This window comes from Dromaius novaehollandiae, chromosome 1 (assembly GCF_036370855.1).
Source record: "Dromaius novaehollandiae isolate bDroNov1 chromosome 1, bDroNov1.hap1, whole genome shotgun sequence".
NCBI lineage: Eukaryota > Metazoa > Chordata > Aves > Casuariiformes > Dromaiidae > Dromaius > Dromaius novaehollandiae.
In genome coordinates this window covers 90,921,904-90,933,812 of record NC_088098.1, presented here as the reverse complement: position 1 = coordinate 90,933,812, position 11,909 = coordinate 90,921,904, and the positions used below count along the sequence as shown (strand labels likewise).

General features: G+C 40.7%; 1 protein-coding gene across 12 annotated transcripts in view; it reads right to left on the bottom strand.

Annotated features, from left to right (window-relative positions):
* Positions 1-603: 603 nt before the first annotated feature.
* B4GALT4 (beta-1,4-galactosyltransferase 4) overlaps positions 604-11,909 on the bottom strand; it is a 32,742-nt gene continuing 21,436 nt past the window's right edge. For all 12 annotated transcript variants that reach the window (XM_026110556.2, XM_026110555.2, XM_064520050.1 and 9 more), the window contains 4 exons: positions 8,796-8,983; positions 4,494-4,616; positions 1,821-1,925; positions 604-1,312 (listed from right to left, as the gene is read on the bottom strand). In XM_026110556.2, coding sequence (XP_025966341.1) covers positions 1,171-1,312; positions 1,821-1,925; positions 4,494-4,616; positions 8,796-8,983 — 558 coding nt within the window. In that variant the 3' untranslated portion in view covers positions 604-1,170. The remainder of the gene's footprint in view (positions 1,313-1,820; positions 1,926-4,493; positions 4,617-8,795; positions 8,984-11,909) is intronic.

Sequence of the window (11,909 nt, the reverse complement as noted above, 5' to 3'; positions counted from 1 at the left end):
GGAAATGAATCTAGGATTTCAGCTGTTGCTCAATCACCTCTGTAATTTGTCAAGCTTGAACTGTCTTCAACATAAAATACTTCTGAGAAATGAAATACCAGAGAATAACTAAGTCACATGAGCTATGACCCTCACAGGTACTTACCTGACTGTGAAAGCTTGCCCTTTTTGTAATCTTACTCTCTATAAAGGCAGTCAGAAGCACTGCCTACCTATTTTGCAAGCTTGAGACAGCTATTTTTCATTACTGCTGTCATCAAATTTTTAGCAGAAATCCTGCTGCATACTGGAACTGTTAGTTTTCCGCAGATCTCCACCAGTCTTCTAAAACAAAAAACACAAATAATAATGGCCTGGGTATTTATATGAATATGCACTGTGCCAAGAGTGAGGCACAAAGCATTACCAAAAAAAAAAAAAAACAAAAAAAAAACCCAGCAGTTTCTCTCCATTTCCTATAGCTAGCCAGTGCATTTCCTTACATAGCTCTCCAGAATAACACAGTCTGTAGACTACTGCGGAATTAAGTGAGCCTTTCATTTTGCTGCACGACACTTGAGCACTCCCACTGCATGGTGAGTTGAGCTTATGAAGGACAAGAGATGCCTTTTGAATGAAATGGGTTTTATTTTATTGAGAGGTTTTTAACATCCCCTCGACTGTTACCATTATTGCCTTCCATCACACATAAGCAGCTTTTCCTTAGGCTGGAAAAAAATAGCTCTTCTCAGCAAGTTTGTAGATGCTGAAGTATTCTTGTGCTTTGAATGAAAAAAGACTGGCCTGCTCCTTTTGAAGTCATGGCAATGTTGGCAGTGCTAGGCTGCCTTTCCAGTACAACAAACAGTAAGTTTAGCTGTGAGAGCAGAAATTTTTCAGGAGGCGTAGTTCAAGTCCTTCCACTGGACCAGCCCAAACAAGGAAACTTATATATACGTCCCAGCAAAAAGTGCACAGAACAACACCAGGAGCTGTCCCTAAGGTCAGTCCACGTCTCCAGTCCTAACAAAAGGAAATTCTGAACCAATCAGTTAGATGCTGTGAAGAAAAACACTTTCCTCTGTGCTACTGAAGTACTCGTTCAAGCAGAATGCTGGATTCAGCTGCTGTAACAGCTACCACAAACAGAAGGTGCGTCCCCATCTCCTAGAATCTGTGTGGTGCACACCCTTACGAGATCTTAGGCTGCATGCTGAAATCCACTGTGATGTTGATGTATAAAGGGTTATGTTCCACTGAGAGCAATTTATATGAACAAGAATTCAGCCCATCTGTTTTCCACATTCTAGACACCTGGCGTAACAGCTTCATCCTGAGGACAGAACAGAGAAGAATTAATCTTCATAACAGCACAAAATTAAAATGCATAGGAGAGGAGTGTTGAGCTCTTCCCTATTACTAGTAAACTTGCAGGTGAAGCAACAGCCATTCTGGGTCTACTGGGAACATCAAGGTCTGCTTTTTCTTTTTCTGTCATCACTATGCATGCTCAGTCAGACATGGGAAAATAGGCTTTGGGTTTTGTGGGGCTTAGGGTTTTTTTTAAAACCATTTACCGTCTGAAATCACATGCTCAAATCATAGCTATGTGACTGTAACTTTGGAAGTTTTTAAGGAACGTTGCCCAGGCAGTTGCAGGCAGATGTCATGCATAAAACCACAGCTGCCAGTTGTGAACAGTGGTGTTACAGTGGTGTCCCCCAGAGAGTCTGGTACCACAGAATGCCTATTTGGCCTACAGTGAAAAACTGGGCCACCAGTTCCCTGGCTCTTAGCCAGCTACCAAGACAATGCAAGGTGGAACGCAGTCCCCGACTCACCTCTCTCCATTCTCTTCATTGCCCTGGTCTCGAGTATGGAAGATCATTGTGTACCGGGCTACGTCGGGGGACGGCCTCATCACTCGCATCTTCTGCATCTCAACCCTGAAAGAAGCGAAAGTGCAGTGAGCAAGACACCACATGTAAACCATGTGTTAAGGCAAAAAAGACATTTGGAGACTTTGGGTCTTGTAGAAGCTGTGGAAACAAGCACATCAAGAACTGTAAGGAACTTATCTTTACTCTTCCATGCTCCATTTTGCCATAGGAATGGAGCTCAAAGACTTGTGTTTTTTGAGAGCAGGTCCAGTAGAGTGACAGATATAATTTTCTTTTGCACAGAAGCAGGTAATTATTACAGTAGGGATCATGTAGAGCACATGTTATACAACAGAATACATTTAAATTAGTATTGTCTGGTGTAGTTCTTATTGCCATGTATTATCCTAGGAGGTCTGCAGCAAGATTCCACACATTCTGCAACAAGTTTGTCTCAACTGCTGCAGTAATGCCCCTACATTTGGTAGATCTCCACAAAAAAAGAACAGAGTCCATTTCTTTTCTAATGGTCTGCAGACAGCTGTGCAATTTTTAACCTTTGTTCACATGAATAAAAATCTCTGATTATACTGCTAGAAACATTAAGTCCCCTGGATGGATTTAAGTGCCTAATATCAGGCATTTCCTTGGAACTTTCAGCCTTAAACCTATCTATGGAACACAGCAATTTTGCTGTCAGCTGAAAGGGTTAATTTCATGACAGTGGAATTAAGGAATACCCTGAGCCTCTGCTACTTGAAAAAAGCACCTAAAAGAGCAATAGGAAACCAAAAATTTGAGAAACGGAGCCTCCACAGATTTTCAATGACTGTATATAGCAATAATTTATCAAATGGAGGCAACAAACAATCTGAAATTCTCTTTGTGCTGCTCATTTTAGGAAAGGGCCCAAAAGAAAGCGTCCCATTTAGCACTGAGGCAACACAGTAGAATGCAGAACCACTCCAGCCTTGAATTCTTGAAGATAATGAAGGGGATGCTGCCATCTGCTGCCTTCACAGAGGAAGGCTGCAAGGATCTCTCCCTACAACAACCTACTGAGAAAGCAAGTTTCCCATTACTCACTGACCACAAACTGCGTAAACAGCCCAGTCCAAGATCTACCCAAGAGGAGAGACATAAGCCAAGTCCACTGCAGTGTGCACTCTCTGGGCCATACAGTTTGGTGACAGTCACGTGGCTGTGCACCCCTTTCCACACCCAGACCACAATGGCTGCAAAGTTATCAGGTGCCATGCACAAGCCAGCCTCACTTGATTCCAGCCACTTACAAACACCCTAGACACCATCAGTAAATCCTGTTGATCTGCTGCACAGCCAGTTCTGCATCACATGAATGTTTGAAAGAACACCACCATCATCTCTGCTCATGAACTGTGACACTTTTCAGGAAGCTGAGGGATAAGACTTGACCAAGCCATTCCCTGCCACTAAAAAAGGCAACTCGCAAGACATTACCACAGACAAATTGGTGTCTGTAGCTAGGGGTTTAAAAAAAAAAAAAAAAAAAAAAAAAAAAAAAAAAAAGTGATTGGACCGAAATCTGTGTTACCACTAGAGCTTTTATATTTCTTGAGACACAGCCTGAGCACATCAGTCATGCTAGACTGACATGGAGAAAACTTTCATTTGGAATTCCTAACTTTAACATGCTTCATTTCTCCAATGTAATTATTTAACACCAGAAGTATGCATTTAATGTCCCTGAAATGTTTGTTTGCATATTTAAGCAACTGAAAAGGATAAGCACTAGTTTATCCACCAGGTTACAAATTGACAGGCTCTGCCAGCAGAGCTTGCAGGCTCCGTTCTTTCTGCACTAACAGCAATGCGGGATTATAGCGGTTTTCTCCAAAGCACAGGGCAGAAGTTCAACGTTGAGCTTTTATTGATCATCAACATATATGCTGACTGATTATCAACATGCATCTTCCATTGGTTTCTTTGCCCCACTAAACTAAGAAGCTTCTCCTGCTTCAACAGACCAAGTCTGCAGAACTAGTTTTAACCACAGCAGCAACAGGCATAAAGCAGATACATGCAGTCTATATAAAATGCAAGTTATTGACTATCTTAACACTTACAGAAAAACTAAGCCATGCTCAGAGGAAATCATGACAGTCAATGAATGCAAACCCCTCTCCCCTCCCCCAAACCAAAAGCTGCCACTCTCTTGCAAAGTACTGGAGCTGAATTCATTTATGTTTCTTGAAAAAAACTACTCCACACTTCAATCCTATTATTTTGGTTATAATCTATTCCCAAACCAAGAATACAAATGCTCTGAGGCTGCTCCCTCCCTCCCCTTCCCCTACCCCCCAAAAAACTAGCAACAACCAACACCCCATCCCCTCTCAAAACACAATCCCAACAGGAGGACCAGGCTTCAGGCATGCCTAATCTTTTCAAAGAGGAATCTGTTCATAGAATTGCCTCTCACACTCCAAATCCCTATAGCAATACAGCTTTAGAGCTGAAGACTCCTATAGTGTTCCATCACCTTTAGAGGCTAGGTGTGAAGTCACACAAGTTTTTTGCTTTTTTTGTTCGTTTTTTTTTTTTAAACCCACTCCTCACCCTCCCATACCCATTTCCCTCCAGCTCCCTTTTTACCTGATTCGAAGGTCATCATCTTCTCCACCCCAACCCCAGTAGTTGTTAGAGAATCCATTCACCTTGGAAAACTGTTCTCTCGTTAGAGCAGTTACACCTCCAAAATAACCTTGGTAACGTAACCTAGAAGTGCATAAGAAGAGAGAATGAAGAATTAGAAGTCTTGCTCTACTAATGGTGAAAATATTACCCTGAGGCTTTGGATCCAGACCTGACTTTTGCAAAGTTCAAGGTGCACAAATCCAAGAGCAGAATCTCTTCTCTCCCTCTTTTGCCAAAAATACAGTGTTTCTTCAGGCCAAAGCAACTGATGCAGAGAGACTGGCGCATTCTTACTTGAATAGTTCTTTTTTTCCTTTACACATGACTTCCCTTGCCAGTCAAAAAGGCTCTTTACCTCAAGGACTCTAAATGAGTAGGAAAGCAACAAAGCTATGCAATAATATAAAAGAAGCAACAAGAGCTTTCTCCTTTGTAATAATGATCGTACAGCTAAATTTCAAAAACTTAAGATGAAGAACTAAGGGGAATGTGCAACCGCTCCTCAGCAGAGCTAGCAATATTACAAGACAAATTCCAAGGTAAAGTGTAGTAAAAGGAAATCACTTTCTAACTTCTACCTTCCTTGTCCTAGAAATTGCATCTACTTAAAAATAACAACAATAATGACATACCATGTTTACTTATCTTCTTATACTGCCCTGGTAATTGCTTTTTATGACATCCTCCACTTGCTTGGCCCTTACGGTAACCATTACAACACAGCCTCTGCTACACTGCCACTGCCAAATTCAGACATGGTGTGCAAAAGGCTGTAGATTATATTTTTATTTGTGGATGTATGTGAATCTAAATAGATGAACAAACTGGCAGAGCTAGAAATATACATTACAGTAATTTACATGTCAAATAAGTGAAAGTGAAAATGCTTATTATTTATTTCATAGATAAATCAAGGAAAAAAAAGTCACAGTCACACTCATCACACACACACTCGACACACACACACCTTATTTTTTCCCTGATGGTTGATCTGATTTTTGCTCCTGTCATAGAATCAACCTCTAGAGATCATCTGGTCCACCCTCCCCATTCAGGGCAGGGTCAACTACAACAGATTGTTCAGGGCCATGTCCAGTTGGGTTCTGAATATGTCCAAGGATGGAGACTACACAACCTCCTGGGGCAGCCTGCTCCAATGTTTGACCACCCTTGCAGTAAAAAAGTTTCTTCTCCTGTTTAAATGGAATTTGCTCTATTTTAGTTTGTACCCATTACCTCTTGGTTTTCACTGCATACCACTGAGAAGTTTCTGTCTCCATCTCCACCTCCTTTACTCCCTCCCATCAGGTGGCTATGCACACTGATAAGATGCCCCCTGAGCCTTCTCTTTTTAAGCTCTCTAAAATTCTCCTCATGTATCAGATGCTCCAGCCCCTTAATCATCTCTGTGGCCCTTCACAGGAACCTTCCCCCAATCAGCATGACCTTTCAAAGAGTTGAGAGTGGCCCCACAATGACAACAGCCAGTTCCCTCAGCACTCATGAATGATCCCATCAGGTCCCATGGATTTGTGTATGTCCATTTTTTTTTTTTTTAATGTTTCCTGACTTGATCCTCTTTTACCAAAGGTCAGTCTTCACTGCTCCAGGCTTTCCCACTGGTTCAGGGGCCTGGGACTCCTGAAGGCAAACCTTACCAGTAAAGACTAAGGCAAAGATGCATTGAGTATCGCAGGTCCCCTGCCTTGTTCAACAGTGGGACCACATTTTCCCTCATCTTCCTTTTGCAGCTGATGTACCTGTACAGGCCCTTCTACCTTCCTGTCATGTCACCACTTGCCAGATTCAAATCTGGATGGGCTTTGGCTTTCCTAACCCAACCCCTGCAGCCCCCCCCAGGGCAATGTCTCTATGTTCTTGAGTCACCTGACTCTGCTTCCACATCTTGCATGCTTTCTTTTTATGTCTAAGTTTTGTCAGGAGCATCCTTGTTCAACCGTGCAGGCCTCCTACCATCTTTACTTGACTTCCTGCATATGGAGATGGACTATTCTTGATCTTGGGGGAGGCAACTCTTGAAAATCAACCAGCTCTTCTGGACCTCTCTTCTCTCCAGGACCATCTCCCATAGGATTCTTCCAAGCAGATCCCTGAACAGGCCAAAGCCTGCTCTCCTCATGTACAAAGGTTGTGATCCTGATATTTGCTTTGTGTCCTCCTTCCCTCTGTTTTTCCAGCCTTCACATCCCCAACCAGTCCTTTCATGTTTATGAGGTCCAGCAAAGCACCTCCTTTCATCAGCTCTGATGACCTGTATCAGGAAGTTGCCACCAGTGCACTTAAGAAGTCTCCTGGATTGCTTATGCCCTGCTATGTTGCCCTTCCAGCAGGTATCAGTGTGGTATTCTGCACCTCCAAATCACTGTTCGACAACCTCTTCCCTGAAGATAAGAAAACATCAGCTCCTTTGGGATTTTTAAAATCAGACCGAAGAAACCATACAATAAAAATGGTCATTAGAAAAGGATGTTGTACTAGTCTCAAGGAAATAAGATAGCTAAGCTAGAAAGAATTTTCCCACACTTCCCACCATCAAGGTTTCAATACGTAAACCTTTTTCTGTTTCACAGAATCTAAAACCAAGCTGTGGTTTATATAACTCAACACTACTATTGCATACTTGCTCTCCACAGAAGCGCAGCTGCTAAAACTACCATGCACTGCATCACCATAGAAGATATCCCCCTTTATGAAAATGAACAAAAAAGCCCCCCTCAAAAGATCCACATTGCTGCCCAGGATGTTTTGTATTAATGCAGAACAAGTATGGTTTCCATTTTCTCAACTTCATCTGAGATACATGTCTCAATATGCTTACCTCAGCCTAAGCAGAAGGCTGAGGTCACCCAACTGGGATTTCAATGTGTGGTGTCAGCTAAGTTTAGGTACTTAATGGGCTCAGGATCTGAATTCCTTCAGACAAACCAATGAATTTCCCTGGAAATGGACAATTATTATCCCCACCTCACAGATGTGGGAACAGAGACAGCAACACAAGTGAGAAAGCATGAACTGAAGTCGTACCACCTAGTGCAAGGTATTCACAACAAAAACTTTTTGTCAGTGTAAGACTTTTTAAACCAAAGGCTAAAGTTCACCTAAGGCTATCAGCTCCTTTCCACAGACAGGAGAAACCCAAGGAAATTAATTAAAAGATGACCCTTTAGTAAAAGTAAAAATCCATCTGCATGCTTAGCTAATCAAAACCCATGCAGTAACTAAGGCATAGGAAGTTGAGTAAAACACCTCAAGCTTTGTTTCATATTACTAGTCTGGATTCTACACGTCTGTCAAATAACCAAAGCAGTGTTTTTGTTGCTTTGGTGTGTTGACCTTCCTGCAGTCCTTAGTATTCTCTTTGCAATGCACACTACTCCAAAAATCTGTCGCAAGCCTAGTTCATTTCTGGTTGTTCCAGTTTTTACTAAAAAATTGGTAAAGTAAATATTATTCTATATAAGAACTTGCACAGCCAATCTCTTTCTCATATATTTGATAAAGAAAATCCAGAAATGAAGCAGAGTTTCACTTCAAAGCACTCCGAGATTAGCTTTTGAAAAGTCCATTTCTAATTAATATTTAGAGTGACATGACTAAGAGGTGAATCTTGAAAGAAAGAGGTTCAGTCAAACCACTATAGTCATTAAAATCACTAATCTCAGGAGTCTCTTTTCTCTGAGGTGGACTAGACCTGACTTCTTCACTTTAAATGATTTGTATCACAGGAGCAGCACTTAGAGGACTCATGTGAAGCACTCCTGTGTTAGGCACTGCACAGTCAAATAGTTAAAGGGCAATTCTATCCCTTGGCAAATTCTCACACTTGAGATCTCAATACCAGAAGTTACCTCTTCAACAGCAAAAGCTAAGTGAAAAGTTTTATTAGCACAATCCTGACCGTTCATACTGTTAAACCACAGGACCAGAAGGCTACAAGTATATTTCTGTATTTCAACCTCTGGTGTGTTGCTTTACACTCAGAACTGCCTTTACATCACCCCAGAAACAGGAATAGTGATGATGACCACTTGCATAGATGACCAAGGGGCTAACTTCAAAGGAGTCTGTAAGGACCTTTGTTCAGAAGGAGCTCCAGGGACGCAGAATGTTATCACCAGAAATCCGGTGTCAGATGGAAATGTACTAATAACACTAATAAACGTCTCCATCAGAAGACGAACATTATCAGTAATATGGTATTTTCCAGTTGGTATTCTCTCCACAGTCTTGATTTCCTACCTGTATCCGGTATTGTTCCTGCCAACTACAAGGTGCTTTGGTTGTCTGTCACACATGTAAATATTAAAGTCATTCTCTGGCACCAGATCCACATCATGGAAAATGAAACAGTCCCAGTTCTCTTCTTTCAGGGCCTCTAGGTATCCTACATTCAACAGCTTAGCTCGATTAAACTTCGTGCTGCCAGCCTGTGGAAAAGAAAGGAAAAATCTCTTAAAAAAGTCAAACCTTTTTAACCAGAACTGCTCCCAGGCTTTTGTTCTAATCACATAGTTCACAATTGCACTTGTGCTTCACAGCCTTTACAGCAGTAACTACACAAAGAGCTACTCCATGACATTACATATAGCATCAGAGAAGCCAATGATTTAAAGTGTTTCTTTCTGTCTACTTGTCATTAAATAACACAGTCAGGGTCAGAAAAGGCTACGGTTATCTGGCTACCAGAAGTATGCGTGCTGCACGACACAATTCCACTACTATCATTGCTCCAGTCCTGGAATTTCTATCAGGCTACATAGCAAAAGAGGTATCAGTAGACAGTTTAGAAACCAGCACTCTATGCAACTGTGATTGTACAGCTTATGGAAGCTTAAAAAAATAACGGTACTCCCACAGTGATTGGTTTATAGATTTCCGAGCACTTGACAGAGGTGATTAAACATTGCTATCTGCAAAATGGAGTGGACGATCATAAAAGAGTTCAAGTGTATTTCCTTAGGCCACACAGTAGGTGGCAGAGCTGGAAATAAAATGTAAGCCTCTTCATGTTTTATTTAACTCCTACCTACACCCTAGTTACTATACGGCACAGGGACTCCTCCTAGCAAAGAGCCTCACTTTACTTTTACTGATTTTAGCTGTTTGCTTTTACTATACATTAGTGTATCTTCACTTTTCACAAATATCATTTTCCACCAGTTTTTAAAATATATGTATATAGATATAGATATATATAGAGAGAGATTTTATATATATGTGTATATGTATGTGTAAATATATATATAGATATAGATATATATAAAATGTATCTGGCAGTTTTGTAAGCTTACAATGACACAATTCATTCTGAAGCAACATGAGTACTTATCTATTTATTTTTTACTGGACTGTACACACACACCAGCCAGCAGAACACTTTCTGCTCCTGAGGACAAGCTGGGAAGTTGCCTCGCTTTGGAATCAAAGGGATGAGCTTTATGCTTCCAGAATCCTGTCTGTAGGCGGACAGGACGGTCAGTTTTGTCAGAGCTAGCAGCCTGGTGAACTTAAAAGGATTAAAAAACAATTTTTCATAGAAAGGAATCCAGACAGTTTCTAGCAAATGACAGAAAGAGGCTCCATGGAAGAATAAAAAGGTGGCCTCCCCAGACAGAAAATGGTTAGCTCTAGGGAAAAGCAGGCATATGCAAAGCATGTTTTATTGTTTTAATAAGTAACTTTGCTTCAAAGAAGCAAATTGCTCACCACTACCAATAGCCATCTGCTCCTGCACAAAGATACATGGAATTTATGGCTCATCATACCTGCAGCTAGGGAAATGAAGCCCAGGGCCCGTTCTGAAAAATTAAGAGAGGGAGAATCAATTGCTTCCATTTCAAGTCAGGGAAAGAGTGCATTTCCAAGAAAAACTTAGACACAATTCACTCAAAATCTTTGATGTCAAAGTCCTCGAGTATTTTCATATACAGGACACACAAAAAATCTGACAGAAAAGCTCCTGATGACAAAAACATAGACTGAGTGAACAACAGAACTTTTTGGATGACTGGTAAAGAACACACAGAGATCATCACATATGTTGTATAGCAAATACAGCATAGCTCGGCAGCAACATCTACTATCTGTTGGTTTTTCTGTCTCCTTTGCCATTCTAGTCCACGACAACGACCCCCTTGCTGTACAAAAATAGCTGAAAGACAATTACTACTGCCTTCCATCAAAGGCCATTTCAATGTTGGACCATATGCTGAACAAACAGTAAAGTCTATTCTCATCTTTTATAGAGAGGAGGAGAATCCTCCTCCTTTTCTTCTAGGGAAGAAGAGTGACTACAAGAGTACCATAGCATACCAAACCATAAAGAAGAAATCTGGAGTTATGTATGCCTTTTTCATGGTTCACTGAGAAAATATAAAAGGCCCATTTCTTAATCTTCCTCCAAATGAGGCTCTTTTATATTTTAATGTATTTTACAGTATGTATAGTATAGTACATACATAGTGTAGTATATTTTAATAGTTAAATCCTGGTTTTATCTGTTTCTTTCCTCAAAGATACATAAAACATGGAAATTGAAAATGGATTTGCCATAAAAGAAAGTTTTAGTTAGACTCACCTTCCAGTGTATGGGTGTGCCTATCCACCATGAAAGGCTAAGCAAAAGTTCCCAATCTTCCAAGTAAAAAGTTCAAGAGAACAATTCCAGACTTCACATTGCTGCTCAGATCAGACAAAACTTTCAGAACTCCTTATTACTTTTTGCTTACATAATGACAGCCTTTCTCCACCTCACATATCTCAATAAAACAGAATAAAACAAAAACCCAGGATGCCCATTCTTCCAATGATTTATTCTTAACCACTGCTTGCTAGTTGGGTTCAGCCATTATATGTACAATTACAGTACACACTAATGCAGAAAAAAGCCCCACTTTTCTACTTTACAGTCCACATGATGACTATAAACAAGGAAAGAACAGTATATTCCAACTGAAAGTAAATCCTGCCATGACTTTTGTCATTGTTCTGCCATGACGTAGAGCAAAAACGTAAGTTTTCTCCTACAATGTGCTGCTTCTTCCTGATTAAATGACTCCAGGCTAGTTAAACAGAAAGGAAAAGAAATTTCACTAACTTATCACTTCATTTGTGTCCTGCTGTCTGAAAAATCTGTCTACAGTCAAAGCAGAGCACATAAGTAAATGACAGTAAAAGAAAACTGATACAGTTAAAGATCAAAGAAAAGACAACATATTACAAGAGAGAAATCTATGCTGCCTTAACTCATGTGACCAGAACATATGCACCAGAACATATGCACCATATGAGATGGAAAAGAACCTGGCAAAGGTCTAAATGCTCAAGTTTTAGCCACTGAATCAGCAGAGCTAA